At 45.9% G+C, this 19,549-nt stretch overlaps 1 protein-coding gene and 1 non-coding gene across 2 annotated transcripts; one reads left to right on the top strand and one right to left on the bottom strand.

Annotated features, from left to right (window-relative positions):
- Window positions 1–1,999: 1,999 nt before the first annotated feature.
- FRAT1 (FRAT regulator of WNT signaling pathway 1) lies at window positions 2,000–4,570 on the bottom strand. The gene has a single exon (XM_019953193.2). The coding sequence runs from the start codon at window positions 4,391–4,393 to the stop codon at window positions 3,566–3,568; it is 828 nt and encodes a 275-aa protein (XP_019808752.2). The 5' UTR covers window positions 4,394–4,570; the 3' UTR covers window positions 2,000–3,565.
- Window positions 4,571–11,842: 7,272 nt separating this feature from the next.
- LOC139180060 (small Cajal body-specific RNA 11) lies at window positions 11,843–11,975 on the top strand. The gene has a single exon (XR_011564404.1). It is a non-coding gene; the product is annotated as a small Cajal body-specific RNA 11 (non-coding RNA).
- Window positions 11,976–19,549: the final 7,574 nt, after the last annotated feature.

The following is a 19,549-nucleotide window of genomic DNA, read 5'->3' as shown; positions in this document are numbered from 1 at the left end:
ATCTTCCTGACCCAGAGATTGAACCCGAGTCTCTTGCATCTCCTGTATTGGCAGGCGGATTCTTTACCGCTGTGCCACCTGGGAAGCCCCTTTCTACGTATAAAATGGTCTAATTTTTTAAAATTATGTAAACCCTGACTTATCCCCAGAAAGGTCTTGGGGGTGACTAGTAAGACCTTGCAGCATTTTAAAAAATGGGCAGTGACAGTTATAGGGTTGTAGTGCAGTTAAGGCTTCCCCAGTAGCTCAGCTGGTAAAGAATTCGCCTACAAAGTAAGAGACCCCAGTTCAATTCCTGGGTTGGGAAGATCCCCTGGAGAAGGGATAGGGCTACCCACTCCAGTATCCTTGGGCTTCTCTGGTGGTTCAGACAGTAAAGAATCTGCCTGCAATGCAGGAGACCTGGGTTCAATCCCTGGGTTGGGAAGATCCCCTGGAGGAGGGCATGGCAACCCACTCCAGTATTCTTGCCTAGAGAATCCCCATGGACCGAGGAGGCAGGCAGGCTACAGCCCATGGGGTCACAGAGACAGATAGACTGAGCCACTAAGCACAGTGCAGTTAAAGTACCTCATGGTAGGCATTAGTTTTCTCCAGTACTCCTTTTTGAAGAAGGGGTTGTATTACATGAACCCTATAGTTGAATCTAGCCTTAACCATCTTTACAAGAAGCCAGCATGGTTTGGGCAGTGGTATTGAATCATGGCCAACTTGACCCTGGATTGCTCCTAACTCTGACCTCCAAGAATACCACCCATGTTAAGAAGCAAGGACCTTAGGGCTTCTCCAATGCCAGGGGAAGTTGACAGCTGATCAGTTTCCTCTTGCTCAGTGCCTGGAGGTGATAGCCCACTGCATTATTGGAGCCCGCCCCCCATCCCTCTTCAGTTTGTATTAGAGCCTCCAGAGTCACCATTCTCTTGCTGGGTAGCACAGGACTGACTCCCCCACAGCCCTTCCTGGGGAGGTTGAGGGAGATGGCTGCCTTGGTGTACTCTGCAGTTACCATTAGGGTCTGTGTGTGCATTTGGAGGGAGAGAATGAGGAGGTATAAACAATAGGCATTGAGTCCAAAAGGGAGTTAGGAAATCAGGGTTCTAAATCATGTAGCATTCTATCCAGAAAGCACTCTTCGGATCACAGCGTGCCCTTGTTTCATGACAAACCAAGGACGCAGTCGATTGGCTACCAAGGGACACTCCTGGGAAGGAAGGGGTAGGGACTAGACTATTTTATCTCCAGGATGTGCCAGTCACAAGGAACTCGTTTTCTTATCATCTCATTTTTCATCTGTTATACAAATGGGGCAACTGAAGCCCATAGAGGTTAAGCAACTTGTCCAAGGTCCCCATTTAATAAGGGGACTTGAACTCTGGATGCCCTGTTGTCCAGCATGGCTTCTTCCCGGAGGAAACAGACTGAAGTAACTGAGAACGGGAGGGATAGAGATGGGCTGCTGGGGAGAAACTGTGAGTAAATGTGCCAAGGGCAAAGAGAGGAGTCCCTTCATACCCCTCCCCGCCCTGCCCCCCAGGCAGCTTTCCCACTACACCTTTGCACCCTGAGTACCCCCTAACCAAGAGCTGACCCCAGCTCTTAAAGGGCCACCTTGTGGAACAAGTCCACTTAATGACCACAGTAGAAAGAAAAAAGCGATAAGCTTTCCAATCTGCAGTGACTGACTGATCTGATGTCCTTTGCTAATACAGTCAGGGGCAGCTTCTCCAGCACTGACTAGTAATCCAGAAGCTCTAAGGTTTTAGTGAATGGGACTGGTCCAAATCCTGACCTCACTTTCATTTAATTTCATGCCAGCACCAATACACACCCAGCCGGCGCAGACCCTAACTAGGGAGCTGCTCAGACACAAAGGCGCTCTAATTACCATCCACAAGCCAGGCCTGACAAGGATTTCAAGTGTTTTCATGTTTATGGAGATCAGAGAAATGTGTTCTGTGCATCTTTCCCACCGCCGCCAAGTATAAAATAAAACCAAACAAAAAACCCAACACATTTATTAAAAACAGATATTTCAGTTAAGTTAACATCCTATAATCAGGATAGCCACAATTCCAGACACTCCGGTGCGAAGTGTAGGTATGTCAATAGCCACATCTGGATGACGAACATGCCATTGAATCTTATAAAACTAAAACATCAACAATACCGTCTTAGAGCCTTTAGACTGCGTTAACATTATGTTACGAGCACTTCACCAGGTTCACAATGGCAAATTCTGCAGCTTCTCCATTCGGAGGGTCACATTTTTTTACTGGGTTTCCTTCACTTACAAAGGCAAGCTGGCATGGCTTGGGGGAGGGGCAGAGGGAGGAAATCAACTCCATCTATCCAGGGAATTGCAGCTGTTATTGCAAATGGCCCCGGAGAGCCCATTATAAGCTGCTGCGCTAGGCTGTGTGTCCCTGGAGTGCCCCATCACGTGGTGTCTCCCAGCCCCCAGCCTGGGCCCCCAGGAGCGGCAGCGCCACCAGCTAGAGTTGGACAGCAGAGCGGAGGGGAAGAGGAGGGACTCGAGGCCACTTCTCCGGGCAGTTTCCGTCAAAGCCCGGGGCGCGGCCGCCCTCAGGAGGCACCGGCGCCTAGCACGTCGCCACCTCCCTCAACCCGCGGTGGCAGCGGTGCCCGTGTCCTCAGGAGACTCCAGCACTTGCAAAACACCGAGTACTACTCCTAGTACAGGCAGAACCGGGTGACTCTGCCCTGCTAGAGCCCCGCAATCTCGTTTGCGCCCAGGAAATGGTGACCTTGAACCCGAGGAGGGGCGGACAGACTGTGAAAATACACATTTAAGAGGACCGCGGGTTCACTCCGCGCCCTCATCTTTCCCCAGGACCTCTCACCCCCACGTCCAATTAGCATCCCCGGCGCTCCGCCTTCCCCCGCTGCTCTGAGAAACGCAGACAGTTGCAAAGCTGGTGGGGGTGGGGGTGTGCAGAGAAAAGGTTACTTCTATTCAGTTCTCCAAAATGTCCTTTCACGGTGCCGCGTGTTTTATACCAAGAACAAGCACCTCAAAACACACGAGATACGTTTGTTTTTTTTTAAAGTGTCGTAAAATTTCAAGTCTGGCAGTTTGAGGTACTCCCTTAAATGATCTACAAATGTTCCCCTCTCTTAAAGTGAATCAGGAACCAGCCTTGGAAAGGTAAAGCAAGTAACTGGGATCATCCTTGTCCTTTGGGCGCTCCGCGATCCTGAGAAGCTTGGACTCCGGCCACATGGTTGCCAGGTTGGAGGACCCCAGAGGCTGCGTGGAACTGCACGCTGCGCCACCAGGGCTGGTCACACCAATGAGGAGTCCTACTGACTGCGAGCTTGGGGTACACTTTGTAATCTGCCTTCAGTGGGACCAACGAAGTCAACCACGTCGGGGCCCTAGACCTCAGTTCCCGCGAACACATTCTCAATTTTTCGATTCCTAATCTTCATATAAGGTATTTTCCCGTTTCCAGAAGTGCGACTTCACCAGTTTGAGTAGAGATATAGCCCTCAGGGGAACCCCTTGCCCTTCAGGCAGAGGCTCGCGCAGTGGCCACTCGAGGTGTTAGCTGCCGGGGACTAGAACGCTGTCGCCAGTTCTGAGCTGCGCCCTCCTCCCGGACGCGCCGGGGTCGCTGCAGGCCGCGCGAGGGCTGCGGGGCGAAAGGGGCTCATGCACTGGGGCCGACAGAGGGCCCAGGAGCTGGCGCTGGGGGAGCTTTGCGTGCAATTGCAGCCGTCGCGAATGGAGCCTCCGCACGGCCTCCTTGATGAGGTTCCCCGAGAGCACGAGCTGCTGCAGGAGCCGGTGCGGGTCGTCGTCGCCGTTGCGGGCTGGAGGCTGTAGCCCGCGTCGGTGCTGGAGGCGGCGGGAGGCAGCGGCGTCCCGCAGCCAACCTCGCCGGCAAGGGCCCGACAGGGGCTGCGGGGAACCCCGTTTGTCTGCTCCCAAAGGCCCATCAAGGCTGGGCTGAGGGGGCAATGGGGACAGCGCGGTGGGGCCTGCGGCGAGCTCCGCCACAAAGTAGGGCGCAGCCCGGCCCCGCACGCGGCCGCGGTCTCCAAGGGCGCAGCGCAAGGCCCCCAGGGGCGCCGGGCCCCCAGCCTCGATCGACGCGGCCGGTAGAAGCGGCGGCTGCGCTGGGGCGCGGGCCTTGTCCGCTCTCACCGCCGCCGGGGACCGCGGGGGCTGCAGTGGCGGCCCCGGGGGCGCGCACGCGGAGGCAGGGCGGTCCTGCGCCGCGTCCAGCTGCAGCGTCTCGCCTATCTGGGCCACCAGCCGGTCCACCTCAACCGAGCCGCCCACAGTCACCGACTGTTCCAGCAGTAGGAAGCTGTCCTCCTCCTCCTCTTCCTCGCCGGCTTCCTCTTCCTCCTCTCTCCGGCACGGCATGGCCCCCCGCGCCGGCACCCGGAGCTGTGCGGGAGTCGCTGGCGGCTCGGCTGTCCCGGGGGCTCCGTGGGCCGCGGCGGAACCGGGCGCGGTGCCGAGGCCGAAGCCGGAGCCCGGGCGGACGCGGAAGCCGGAGCCCGCCAGGCACTCGCGCCGCGCGCCTGCAGCCGCGGGAGCCGGAATCCTACCGGCTCGGGTTGATTTGTAAACAATGGGTGACGTCGCCGCCGGGCCCTACCACCGCGCCGGGGAGGGGTGCTCCGTACATTTGGGGGCCGGGGCAATCTCTGGGCAAGAGTCCTGGGTGAAGCCTTGCTGCCTCTGAGCTTTACATCTCTGAATGCTGTCTGCGGTGGGAACTGGGGAGCCGATCTTCGCTCTCTGAGCCTGGCATGATTGACATTTCCAGAAGATGGACACCGGCGTGGCCTCTGTTGGTTTCTTCCACACACAAGCACAGACACTTACACCCACACACCCACACACTTCTCTAGGCGCGTCAACTTGTCTGGTTTTGGCATTTACGCTTTTGAGGTTAGGGATGCCGGCATTTGGGAAGTGATGGCAGCGTGAGTGAGGCAAGTGATGGAGAGAAGGCGTCAGGCTAGGGATCTGTCTGGAGATTAGGGAAACGAGGCTGACAGATGAAAAGGAAGAAGGGGACCCTGTGGTGCGATGGGGGTGGCGGATTGGAAATTGGCAAAGAAAAGCCACTGATTAATGTTGTTTTGATCGGGAGCGTGGGTATGTGGGGACCTGGACAGAGACTGTAGAGGAGGTTGCTCGTCTTGGGAGGAGCGGCGAGCTAGAAAGTTCTTTTAAGAGTGACTCAACCCAGTATCCTATCAGAAAGGGGAGTATCCTTTCTGAGGTGGGTAGCAGGAGAGGAAAATGGTCAGCTATTTGGATGGAAATGGAGACAGGGCCATGGTAACCCTCCAAGATATCCTGGTTGGTTTAATGATTAACCAAGACTTCATTTTTTAAAAGAGAGATAGAAAACGATTCTTTATCATCGTATTGTTTGGAGTTTTAAAACCTGTAAAAATCCCAAAACCCCTCAGGCCTAACTTCTGAACATTGGGGAGGGATAGTAACAGGGTGATTGAAATATTCCAAAAAGGGATTATGGTAATGGTTGCACAATTCGGTAAATTTTCTAAAAATCATTTATTTTTAAAAATTTTATTTTTAATTTAATCATTGACTCAATGGACATGAGTTTGAGCAAATTCCAGGAGATAGTGAAGGACAGGGAACCCTGTCCTGGAGTTCATGGAGTGTTCTGGAGTTCATGGGGTTGCAACGAGTTGGACGTAACTTAGCGACTGAACAATATCTTGTTGAAGAATAATTGCTCTACAATATTGTGTTGGTTTCTACTATACATCAACATGAGTCATCCATAGATATACATATGTCCCTTCCCTCTTGAACCTCCCTCCCACTTCCCACCCTATCTCACTGCTCTAGATTATCACAGAGTGATTTGAGTTCCCTGAGTCCTACAGCGAATTCCCAATGGCTGTTTTATATATGGTAATGTATATGTTTTCATGCTACTCTCTCCATTCGTCCCACTCTCTCCTTCCTCCATGTGTCCAAAGTCTGTTCTCTATGTATGCGTTTCCATTGCTGCCCTACAAATAGATTCATCAGTACCATTTTTCTAGATTCCATATGTATGTGTTAATATACAATATTTATTTTTCTCTTTCTGACTTACTTTACTTTTTATAATAGGCTTTAGGTTCGTGCACCTCATTAGAATGGACTCAAATGCATTCCTTTTTATAGGTGAGTAATATTCCATTGTGTGTATGTGCCACAACTTCTTCATTCGTCTGTCAGTGGACATCTAGATTGCTTCTATGTTGCTTCTATGTCCTAGCTATTGTTAATAGTGCTGCAATGAATGTTGGGGTACATGTATGTTTTTCAGTTATGGTTTCCTCAGGATATATACCCAGTAGTGGGATTGCTGGGTCATCTGGTAGTTTTATTCCTAGTCTTTTAAGGAATCTCCGTACTGTTCTATTAGTGGCTGTATCAATTTTCACTCCCACCAAAAGTGCAAGAGGTTTCTGTTTTCTCCACACCCTCTTCAGCTTTTATGGTTTGTAGACTTTTAAATGATGGCCATTCTGACCGGCGTGAGGTGATACCTCATTGTGGTTTTGATTTGCATTTCTCTAATAATGAGTGATGCTGAGCATCTTTTCATGTGTTTATTAGCCATCTGTGTGTCTTTGGAGAAATGTCTGTTTAGGTCTTCTGCCCACTTTTTGAATAGGTTGTTTGTTTTTCTGGCATTGAGTTGCATGAGCTGCTTGTATATTTTGGAGATTAATCCTTTGTCAATTGTTTCCTTTGCTATTATTTTCTCCCATTCTGAGGGTAAAAACTCATTTAAATGAGAGAGTTTTTTGCATGTAAATTACATGTCAATAAAGCTGTTTTAACAATTAGCCACAAAGTACACACATACAAACACAGAAGCCAGGCAGTAGAGAACTACTTTAAAATATGGAGCAGGAGATTAGCATTATTTGGAAAAAAACTGGAGCCTGGGAATCCAGGTAAGTAGAAACAAGGGTCTTTGTGGGCAGTTCCAAGATGATAATAAAAGGAGCAAACCTTTAAGGAGGAGTGTGATGGAGGGAAGAGGTGGGAAGTTGTTAAAAAAGAGTTGGGCTTGTTTTTGTCAAGTTTGGAGGGAAGAATGTGAGAATAAAGGAAGAGGCAGTATGAAGAAAGCAAATGAATTTTTAAATCTTGGAATTCTGGACTTCTACAGGACGTCTTAAAAATCATCACCTTATTTTAGTGGATTCCTTAGGATTTTCTGTATACAAGATTATATCATCTGCAGACAGATGAAGGTTTATTTCTTTCTAATCTGGATGGCTTTTGTTTTTCCTGCCTAATTCTCTGGCTGAAACCTCTAGAACAAGGTTGAAGAGAAGTGGTGAGGGCAGACATCCTTGTCTTGTCCCTGATCTTAAAGGAAAGTATTCAGTCTTTTACTATTAAATATGATGTTGGCTTTGCTGCTACTGCTAAGTCACTTCAGTCGTGTCCGACTCTGTGCGACCCCATAGACGGCAGCCCATCAGGCTCCCCCGTCCCTGGGATTCTCCAGGCAAGAACACTGGAGTGGGTTGCCATTTCCTTCTCCAATGCAAGAAAGTGAAAAGTGAAAGTGAAATCGCTTAGTCGTCTCCGACTCTTCGAGACCCCATGGACTGCAGCCTACCAGGCTCCTCCGTCCATGGGATTTTCCAGGCAAGAGTTCTAGAGTGGGGTGCCATCACCTTCTCTGGATGTTGGCTCTAGGTTTTCATAAATGGCCTTTTGTCAGGTTGGGGATGTTCCCTTCTTTTTCTCATTTGTTGAGTGTTTTTTATTATGAATGGGTCATTTCTCTTTACTTGAGTTATAATTGACGTATACCTTATGTAAATTGAAGACATTCCCTCATTTATAATCATTAGTCATTTGAGAGTGGTCAGCACAGCCAGTTATTAGCTATAATATTCTGAACTTAATTAAAATTTTAAAATGAAAATAATTAGCAGCAGTTTAGAATTTTTGTTTTGATTTTTTTGGTTCAAAATATTGTGAGTCTCATGCATCGTTCTGTATGTGAAAATGGTACAACCACTTTGAGAAAAGGTCTGGCAGTTTCTTACAAAACTAAACATACCCCTGCCCTATGATTTAACTCTAAAGCTAGATATTTACCTAAGAGAAATGAAATCATAGGTCCATGTCAAGGCCTATAGGCAGATGAATATAGCAGCTTTATTCATAAAAGCCATAAATTGGAAAGTGCATAAGTGATTTATCAACAGGCAAATGGATAAACCATAGCACATTCACATGATGATGGTGACAAAATAGTCTTCAGTAACAAAAAGGGCTGGAGTATCGCTACAGGCAGTAACATGAATGAACCTCAAAAACAGTATGGTAGTTGGACTTCCCTGGTGGTCCAGTGGCTAAGATGCCATGCTCCCAATGCAGGGGGTCCTGGGTTTGATCTTTGGTTAGAGAACTAGATTCCACATACCACAACTAAAGATTCTGCAAGCCACAGTGAAGACTGAAGATCCTGAGTGCTGCAACCAAGATCTGGTGCAGCCAAATAAATAAATGTTTAAAAAACAAAAACAGTATGTTAACTGAAAGAAGCCAGACAAAAAAGACCATATATGGCTTAATCCTCCTTATATGAAGTTCCAGAACAAGTAAAATTAATTTATGAAAACTGATTGCCTTTGGAGAGGTTGGGGCAGTAGCAGGGGCTGACTTGGAAGAGTCCTGAAGGAGATTCAGGGCATGGTGGGAATGTTCTGTATCTTGATATCTTGATTCCAGGTTTCCCAGGAAATTCATTGAATCCTACAGTTAGAATTCATTGTATGTAAATTTTACGTGAAAAGAAAAAACTGTTCACAAATATTGATTTCTAGTTAATAGACACACTGAGTGAGGTATACTGATGTTTGCAGTTTATTCTCAAGTGCCCAAAACCGCGAGATGGATTGATACATAGATAGAAGGATGGTTAGGACAGGCAGGTATACGATAAAGCCTGTATAGTGACATGCTAATGTCACTGTGTAATCGAGCAATTCCACTCCCAGGTATATACGTGGGAAATTTGAAAACATAGTCATTCCAAAAGTTGTACCCAAGTGTTTACAGCAGCATTATTCATAATAGCCTCAAAGTAGAACAACCTAAATGCTAAGTAGCTAATGAGTGGATGAATAAAATGTTATCTATTCATACAATGGAATGTAATTGATCATACAAGGTATGAAATACTGAATGTGCTACCGTATGGTGAACCTATATACAGTATGGGTGAAAGAGTTGGACATGACTGAGCGACTGAACTGACTGATGGGTCAACCCTGAAGACAAAAGCTAAAGAAACTAGACACAAAAGGCCACCTATTGTATGATTCCATTTATATGAAATTTCCAGAATAAACAAATCTGTACAGACAGAAAGTGGATTAGTAGCTGTCAGAGGTTGGGAAGAGAGGGGAATTAAGACTAATAATGGGCATGAGATTTCTTTTGAGGTGACAAAAATGTTCTGGAATTAGTGGTGATGTTTGTACTACATAGTGAATACACTTAAAACCACTAAAGCACACACTTCAAAAGTTTACACTTTATTTTATTTATTTACTTATTTTGCTGTGCAACTGTGGGATCTTAGTTTCCCGAACAGGGATCGAACCTCAGACCTTGCAGTGGAAGCATGGAGTCCTAACCACCGGACTACCAGAGAATGCCCCACAGTGTACATTTCAAAAGCCACTTTAAAGTGAGTTTTCTGTTATGTGAAGTATAGCTCAATTTTTTAAATGCTAAGAAATGTTAATGGTAGTATCTAGGTGCTGAGTAATAGGGTTGTTCACTATTAAATTCCTTCCAATTTATTGACAGTTTGGAACATTTTAGAGTAAAATGTTAGAGAAAAAAAAATAAGCCACAGAAAGGGAGCAACTACTTTTGTGACTTCTTTTAGAATTGGCCAGGGCACAGGGGGCTCTGGGCTGACTGTTGCGAAGGAAGGCAGGAGGAAGTATTGTCTAATGTTGTCTAATGCCTGACAGGGCAGTGGTGTAGATTCACAATCCAGTGTTAAAAAGATGTAGACAGCCTGCTGCGGGTTGACTACATTCTTGCCCACTGTGGAGGATTTCAAACTATATGGGAGGAGTAAGACTTGCGACTGTTTTTGAGGTCAACAGCATCCTTGAGCAATGGGCCTCGGAAACAGGAAAGCAGACACAGGCTTGCTCCTATACCCCTCCTTTCATTGCCCCCCAGACCAGAGGCTCTAGAAGCTGGGTTGGTCAGGGAGGAGGAATTTGTACAGAGAAAATTTAAGAGATTTAGGGGATTCACATTGAGATGCAAAAAAGTGCTAATGAGTTATTAAACACCTCTCTGTAGAGTAGCAGCTGAGAAAGCTGGAAACAAAGGGAAGGCAAAATTTGAAAATGTCTTAGAGGCTGCTTATAGGCTGGGAAAGATAACTGCCCACAGGCTAAACAGGGTGCTAGGAACAGTTAGGTCTGTAACTCAGTAGTTAAAATGGATTAAAGGATTGGGCTAACAGTGATGCAGTAATGTGGACTATTTTGCCATTTATAAAAGTAGAAAGGACTCAAGATTGGAAAAGTTTTGAGGGATGCGGCCCCGGGGGTGGAGACTTGAGTAGTGTACTGAGTTGAATAGGATCCCCTCCAAATTCATGGGGCTTCCCAGGTGGTGCTGTGTTAAAGAATTTGCCTGCCAATGCACGAGACACAAAAGATATGGGTCTGACCTGGGTCAGGAAGATCCCCTAGAGTAACAAATGGCAACCCACTCCAGTATTCTTGCCTGGAAAATTCCATGAACAGAAGTCTAATGGGTACAGTTGATGGAGGTCGAAAAAGAGTAGGATGTGACTTAGCGACTAAACAACAGCCACCACCAAATTTGTGTCCAATGACAATCTGTAAATGTGACTTTACTTGGAAACAGGGTCCTTGAAGATGTAATCAATTTAAGATGAGGTCAAATTGGATTAGGGTGGGCCGTCAACTAGTGACTAGTGTCCTTTTAAAAAAGGGAAGTTTGGGGACTTCCTTGATGGTACAGTGGCTAGGAATCCGCCTGCCAATGCAGGGGACATGGGTTCGATCCCAGGTCTGGGAAGATGCCACATGCTGCGGAGCACCTAAGCCCACACACCATATCTACGGAGCCCTTGCTCTAGAGCCAGTGAGCTGCAGCTACTGAAGCCCGAGCACCTAGAGCCTGTGCTCCGTCCACAGCAAGAGAAGCCATAGCAATGAGAAACTTGAACACCGCAACTAGAGACTAGCCCCCACTCACTGCAACTAGAGAAAGCCTTCCCGCAGCAATGAAGATCCAGCACAACCAAAAACAAATAAATAAATATTTTAAAAAGAGGGAAATCTGGACACAGAGACACACAGGAGGATGCCATGTATGGACAGAGGCAGAGGTTAGAGTGATGCTACCACAGGCGAAGGAACACCAAGGACTGCCAGCAACTACAGAAGCCAAGAGAAAGCTTCTCCCTGAGTCCCCAAGAAGGAACTGACCCTGCCAACGGACACCTTATTTATATCAGACTTTTGGCCTCCAAACCTGTGAGAAAACAAGTTTCTGTTGTCTTAAGTCACCAAGTTTGTGATAATTTATCACAACAGCCCTAGGAAACGAACTCAAATAGTTTCGAGGAATTGTTTAGAATGTATAAGCTATGGAGAAGTTTACCGAAGATTGCTGGGGGTAGTTCTGAGACTCAGTGGAAAAAACTGAAGGACTGTGAGTGTCTCTGATGGATTTTGGGTTATGCTTGGCCCAGTCAGATCTGCCATCAGAACAGGAATAAAGAATGGAGAGATGTGGTCCTGGCTTATGCTTTCTCTGCTTCCCTGTGCTCAGTTTTAACAGGGGAGGCTGTCAGGATACACAGCAGTCTCCCTCTCAGTAGTTTAGGAGGGCTGTCCTAAGAATAGGGCTGCTGTGAGGGGACAGTTAAAAAAAAAGTCAGGGGTGGGGGACTTCTCTGGCAGTCCAGTGGTTGACTCTGTACTTCCAATGCAGGGCGCATGGGTTTGACCCCTCATCGGAGAGCTAAGATCCTACATGACGTGAGTTGTGTGATCTAAATACATTTTAAAAAATAGAATGAAGAGATGAAAAGACAAGGAGCCATTACACTCTCATTGTATTTTGATCATAGGTAAAAAGTGGCCATGTAGGAACACATCTCTACAGGGACTATTAGGGTGATCCTACATAGGCTGATGCAGTTAGTGCTCCTGTTTCTGGGACTGCAGAAAGGGCAGTACTGCCCTTGCCAAACCATGGCAGTGAGAATAGAAAAGTAGATGCTCGAACTTGCAGAATGACTGGCTGCAGGTATCAGAGGAAGGCAGTCTCAAGACCTGCAGAGGCTTTGTGTGTGTGTGTGTGTGTGTGTGTCTGGATGCCTGGGTGTCAACAACATTGAAAATCAGGAGACACAGGGTAGCATAGTTCGGTATTTCAAAAAAAGACGTTAGGACTTCTCTGCTGGTCCAGTGGTTAAGAAACTGCCTGCCAATGAAGGGTTCAATTCCTGGTCTGGGAGGCTTCCACGTGTGGTGGAACAACTAAGTCTGTGCACCACAACTGCTAAGTCTGTGCTCTAGAGCCTGCTTACAGCAACTACCGGAGCCCACGCGCCCTGCAGCCCATGCTTCCCAGCAGGAGAAGCCACCGCCATGAGAAGCCCGTGCACTGCAACAAAGAGCAGCCCCGACTCACCACAACTAGAGGAAAGCCTGCACAGCAACGAAGACCCAGCACAGCCGAATATAAGTAAATAAATAAAATTTAAATAAAATCTGCAAGGGTGCTTTGGCGGGCAATTCCAGTCAGGCAAGGCCTATGAGATGTACTCAGATCAGGGTTCCTGCAAGTTGCTTCTGGGCCCTACCCTCTTTCCCTTTAATCCACTTTTCTGGCAGATCAACTTCCTAATGCCCAGTCTTGCTCAGGTTACCCACCACCCCAACTCTGAATAGGTCCACAGTACCTCCTGAATAAAACCCTTAGCTTCTTAACATAGTATCCAGAACTCAAAGGCTTGGTCCTGGTCCACTCTTCCAACCTTCTTTTGAAGCCCTTTGCTCCTCTCACTCTGGGCCCTTGCCAGCTTCCACATGTATCTAACATGATCCTGTCTCCCCGTATTTGGTCCTATTCTTTCTGCAGATAGTACCATTCCCCCAAATTTCTATCCGTCTAAATCTTACTTGGTCCAGCTACAAACCTCCTCCAACAGGGAATGGTTCCTCCTGCCCTCTGCCTTCCCGCCCCATTCAGCTCACCCAGTGGGGCTCTTACTACATACTTTCTGTATTAACTTGGGTTGGTCCGGACTGTAAAATCCAGAGAGTCCTTTGATTGCCCGACCAGAATAATTTGTCCACTCTCTTTAGAGACAGCATCAGTGCCACCCAAAACCCAGAGGATAGGGGAGCAGAGAACCCCTAAAGAGATCCTTGGTGCTTTGAAACAAAGACCTATGTCCAAGTATAGGTGGGATGTAGCTTTTCCATGTGGAGAAGGCAATGGCACCCCACTCCAGTATTCCTGCCTAGAAAATCCCATGGATGGAGGAGCCTGGTGGGCTGCCGTCTATGGGGTCGCACAGAGTCGGACACGACTGAAGTGACTTAGCAGCAGCAGCAGCTTTTCCATAAGACCTGTATAACCTCACTATTTTACTTAATACCTCTTTGATATATTTGGTTCACGTATTCCTTTATTCATTCAAAAATAGCTACATAAGCAAAAACCAAATATAGTCCTTAACTCATAGAACTTACAGTCTAGTGGGAGAAGCCAAAACTAATCAATAATAAAAACAAACCTAGAAAGGCTGCAAAATGGTAACCTGAGACATAGTGATTGAATCTTGAGAAGGTTTTCAGGTTTTCTAATTCACACGATCCTGTAAATTATTTTAACTGGGTGACGAGCCTTTTATTTCACAATTAAACTGGTCCTTTACATGTTCCAGAAGAGGTACCTTTGGATTTAATTCACGCTGAAGTGTGAATGAGCAAGGCAGCTCTCTCTTCCTAAATCCTTGAAAGAAGATAGATCCTGTGGTTGAAGATGACTGCAGAGGCCTAAGGAGGCTAAAGAACAGTTTCCTTCACTTTCTGATTTTGACTGGGGGACACTTGGAAGCTGGCTCTGAAGGATCCTGTCTAGAGGACAAGAGAGGTGTGGAAGTCATAAGGCCTTTGCTGACCTTCACTCTTCTTAGTAGCTATAGAAGCATCATGTGCAAAATTTATCTGTGTACCAAAACAACCTGCACAAGAATAGGTTATAATGGCAGGAAAAAGGATCCCTCCCAGCTTCAGCTCACATGACAGTGGAGATAACACCCAGCACAGAGAGTTCATAATGTACTGGCCCATTTCTGAACATCACATACATGTTACTCCTTTGAAACTTACCATCAGCACCTGGGGCCTCCTTACGTGAGGTCTGGGGTGTTTTTGATTAGAGCACCAGAGAGATTCCAATTCAAAACGATTCATTCGGTTTGTAGGTTTTCCAACTCACCCTGCAAGACTGAGGACCACTGCCACCTCCCTCAACTCTGCCCCACGCCAAGCCTGGCTACTTGTGGTACTTTCAGGCTTTCAGAGAGTTTGGTCTTTGCCTTTGCTGTGGCCCAGACAGCCTGGCCCCCTTGCCCTCCAGCTACAGTCTGAGTTTTTGAAGTGTAGGATCCATGGCTTATTCAACACTGTAGCCCCAGATGGTGACTCCCAATGAGTAATGCTTCAGGACTGCGTGAGCTTCCAGTCCTCTTCTCTGCCAGCTTCTTAACTCTGACCTTGTGGTCCTGGCTAGGGAAAATGACCTAGCCAGAACTTTCACTCTGGGGTTCCAGCCCCGATCTAGTTTGTTTTTAGCTGTTTAGAACCAGTTCCTCTCATTCCCCTCACTGAGTTCCCTCCCCGGATTTCTGGCCCTGTGGCCAATTTTTGAAGAGGATTCCATAGCAAAGCTGGACAGTTTTTTTTTTTTTTTTTTCCCCCAACATGTGAAATATGTAGATGTTAGTCTTTAGTGTGTCTGAAGGAGACTGAAGGGTTAAGCTTTGCCCCAGCCCAGAGTAACCTAGTGCCCCAGGAAGTAAACTATTGGGAATGATTTGTAGCACACATTTGTCCTTTAATTTTTCCCCATTTTTGCCGGTGATCCCCCACTGGGTGAGCTTTGCTGGGAGACAGAGCCCTCCCCCAGGAAGAAGGGTAGAGGCAAATGACCTCGGCCAGGTCAATCGGATGTTCTTCTGATGACTCTGCCTCTCCAGGGGGGTGACTTGGAGACCCTTCAGCAGAGGGGTGACTGCTGAGAGTCAAGTGGCACTAAATGGACTGACCTTGGCTGGGTTTACTGTTCCTTAGCCCCCTTCCTTCTTGCCAGCTCTTCAACCTAGTTTAATTCCAATGAATCCAGTTTCTGTTATGTTAGCCAAAGTTAGTTTCCAGAGCTTGCGATCCAGATTGACATAAATCTGAATGTACATCTGCAGGGGATGGTTTAAATAAACCAGGGAACGTCTATAAGATGGAATACTACATAGCAGTTCAAAAGATTAATGGCAGGGAATTCCCTGGCAGTCCAGAGGTTAGGACTCCAGGCTTTTACTTTAGAGGGTATGGGTTTGATTCCTGGTCCAGGAACTAGGATCCCACAAGCTTCGAGGCTCAACCATAAGAAAAAGTTGAAAGAGTTATAGCAGATCTAGGTGTTCTGACATGGAAAAATCTCTAAGATGCAAGTCTAAGTACAATATGTACAGCATTATCTAAAACTTAAAATTATGTATTTCTCTGTGTATGTATGTGTTACCAGTAGAATGAGAAATCATGAGTGACGTTCTTTTGTTATGCTGTATTTTCAGGCCTAGAACAGTGACTGGCACGTTGTAGGCACTCAATAAATATTTGTTGAATAAACGTATTGCATAGAAAAAGATCTGAATGAACACACATCAAACAGAAAATAGGGGTTTCTTAAAGGAGGGACAAGAATTATTTGTATTTTTTTAAACAAGGACTGTGTCTTCATGTATTACTTGTATTATTAAACAATATAAAAATAAAAGAACTAAATATAAACAGGTGATTAAAAAGCCATTAAAATGTTGATTTCAAAGACTATCATAACAAATACAAGTTAGTTGGCAAGGAAAGGGGGAGAGAATGGGTATTCCAGATGAGTACATGATATTTTGGTGAAGTTGCTGGTCTGTTTGACAAGAGAACTAATCATTACATTTTTTAAGCCTTTTCCCTTTTTTTTTTTTTTTTTCAAATGTTCAATAAGCAGCCTCATCCCATCCCTAACCAGGCTCAATATTGATGCAAGACTCAGAAAAGCTTATCGTACACATGATATTTTTATATTTTGACCTAGGCATCAAAATGTCCCACTTTAAGGAGAATGAACAGTAGGAGCAAAAGTGGAAAACAGAAAGCTGCATCTGGGAATTCCAAGTCACTTGCTTTGCTGGAGGGTGGGAGTGGAGAGGACGATGTTGGAACTGCTGGCACGGGCAGATCCTCCTCTTCTTTCTCTTCCACCTTGTTCCTTCTTTTATTTCTCCCTGTATTTCCTCCCCCTTTTTCTCCCCCTTCCCTTTGTGGAAACACAAAGATGATTCAAATACCCTCTCTGCCTTCAAACTCCAGATCTGTTGGGATAGGTAGATGGATTTGCAATCACATTTGCCGTGGACTCCAGTCCACGCCTCTGCTCTTCAACCATCTTTTAGATCCCTGGCCTTCTTCCCTTCTCCACATTTCTGAATTCCTGCCAATCTGTTCTCTACTTGGATATTTAGACCTTCATAATTCTAAACTGTGTTCTGTTGTTTGTGACTCATGTGTTCATTTGTCTCCCTGAGTTTACTGTAATCTCCTTGAGGGCTGGGGCCACTTTTCTGTGACCTTTTGTTCAGCCAAGCAGTTGGAAACAAGATGACTTTCTGAACTTTCATGAATGCCTGCTGTACAGCTGTGCTTATCATCACGCTGACAATCAATAACTCAACAGGGTAAGGATGATTTCAGGAAAGCCGTGACGTCCTTGCAGAAACAGGGTGTGCAGGCTTGTCAGCTGCGGGCTACTTTTACAGCACTCAGTCAGCAATGATACTTGCTTTTAATCAGAAGTCACAGAATAACAGTTGGTTTTGAGGAGGAACCCTCCCTTTTTCAGGGTAACCGATTAAACTGTAACTACAAGTGCAATGTATGGTCCTTATCACACAGTAATGGAGATAGAAGGGCTATCTGAGAAGGGAGTTCAGCTATTTTTTTTTTGGCTGCATGATGCAGCATGCCAGATCTTAGTCCCCTGACCAGGAATTGAACCCATGCCCCCTGAAGTGGAAGCATAGAGACTTAACTACTGGATCACCAGGGAATTCCTGTGGAGTTTAGCATTCTTAATACTTACTGTCTCACCTTGAACATTTATCTAGACCTAGTGTGTGCTAGGCACTCTGCTGTGAAGCAGCTCTTCAGAGGTGATCTCATTTAATCTTCACAATACCCCTCTGAGAATTATTATTGTCCTCACTTTACAGAAAAGGAAACAGAATCAGAAAATCAAGTAACTTGTCTGGGGTCACACAGCTCGAAGTGATGGAGCCAAAAATTGAAAGTCGGCTCACTAACTTTACAGCTTAACTCTTAATTATAGTGCTGTAGTTCCCCAAATATTAATGACATTGCATGAAAAAAATATCATCAAAACAGATGAACCAGAGATACAGTTGTATGGTCTTCTTCTAGTTGTAGTGGTAATAGTTTAAAGTTTTGAACATTTCATTTGTGTGAAAGCATCAATTTAATTCAGTCAATTAATTGATGTCCTGGGTGTCATGAGACCAGGAAAAAACCTAAAAAACTTGTTCACACTTCAGGGAAATGGCAGGATTTGAGCCTTGGGTTCCCTTCTTTGTATATGCAGAAATTATACAACCTGGATTTTCCAAGGCTGCCTGGGGTTCAGTGAAAAATTTCACTGTTTGTTGAATTTTGCCTTTCTTTTCATGCATTTGCACAATAAGGACAATTTGTTCAACATAAAACTAAATGCAATTTTATTTAGACATTTTACCCAAAATTCATCAATTGAAATAATTAGAACACATGATTCAATTTTTGGTTTGGATAACAGAGTCTGAGTATTTGCTTATGCATTTGTCCAAAAAATATTTATCAAAAGGCCACTATGTGCCAGATGCCACGGGGAGCAAAATAGATGTAGTCTCTACTCATGTGTGGCAGGAAGTCTAGTTGGGAACCCTCACATGAAATGAACGGTGACATCAACTATATAAGTTGTGGTGAGAGCTATGAAGGAAGAGTTCAAGTGCTATGTGGAAGTTTGGTAGGGGAACTGATTTATTCAGAGGGGGCCATGGAAGGCATCTGAATCAGTGACTTTTATTTATTTGTTTATTTTGGCTGCACCACTCAGCTTGTGGGGATCTTAGTTCCCTAACCAGAGATCAAACCCGGCCCCCCACAGTGGATATGCAGAGTCCTAACCACTAGACTGCCAGGGAATTCCCTGAACCAGTGACTTTTAAACTGATATGTGAAAAATAATAAGGCAGACCACCCAGGAAAAGCAACAGAGCAAAGGCTTCTGAGAAACTGAAATGTATGTGGATAGAACTTAGGGAAAGAAAAGGAGAGTGCTGGGTGATCCTCACGTGAAAGGTTGTCAGAGAGAACAACAGGAAAAATATCCATAGAAAAACCCAGCAGAGGAAACTAACACAGAGAAAGAAATTAATGCTTTAAGTTTACAGTGTTCTAGCATCTATTGCCTCAGTTAATCCTCACCAGAAGCCTGTGAGGTAGGGAGGGAAAGCATAATTATGATTCTTTCTCTCTTTGAGGATTAAAGCTCAGCCAGGGACAAAATTATGCAGGTTTTGGCTCCATGATTGAGATCAGAGAGGTAAACTGTGGCTTCCCTGGGAAGCCAGAAGGGAGCGGGTGGAATGAAGAAGTGACCCACTGGTATGCTGTCTGAAGAAAGCAGGCTGTGAAACAAATTTAGTAAGTACTTCTTGTCTGCTGCTCTGTACCTCTGTATCAGGACAGAAAACTAATCTTGCCATTTTAGAGAGTGACTCTTGAAGTCACTTTCAAGTCCGACAATTCTGTAATTCTGAGACTTACACATCAGGACAGAATTTGAGCGTAAGCTGTATATTTCTGACTTGAAGCTAAAAGTCGGTGGAATCCGGAGAGTTAATCAAAATAAGAAACTACAACTACCCGCAGGCCACGGGGCTGGGTTTCCCACCGCCCCCTGCTTGGCCCCTCACCCCTTTCTTTTCCGCCACGACAGGGGGCCACTAATGACGGTTAGTTATTTGAACAGACCAATAATGTCATGAAGTTATTCGGGTTGAGGAGGGGCGGGCAAGTTAGCCAATCGTATAAAAAAGGAAGGTAAGACTTTAGCCAATCGAAAGGCATGAGGGCGGGGCCAGAGTTGGGGGCG

This window comes from Bos indicus, chromosome 26, assembly GCF_029378745.1.
Source record: "Bos indicus isolate NIAB-ARS_2022 breed Sahiwal x Tharparkar chromosome 26, NIAB-ARS_B.indTharparkar_mat_pri_1.0, whole genome shotgun sequence".
NCBI lineage: Eukaryota > Metazoa > Chordata > Mammalia > Artiodactyla > Bovidae > Bos > Bos indicus.
This window is presented reverse-complemented; position numbering and strand designations above follow the sequence as displayed.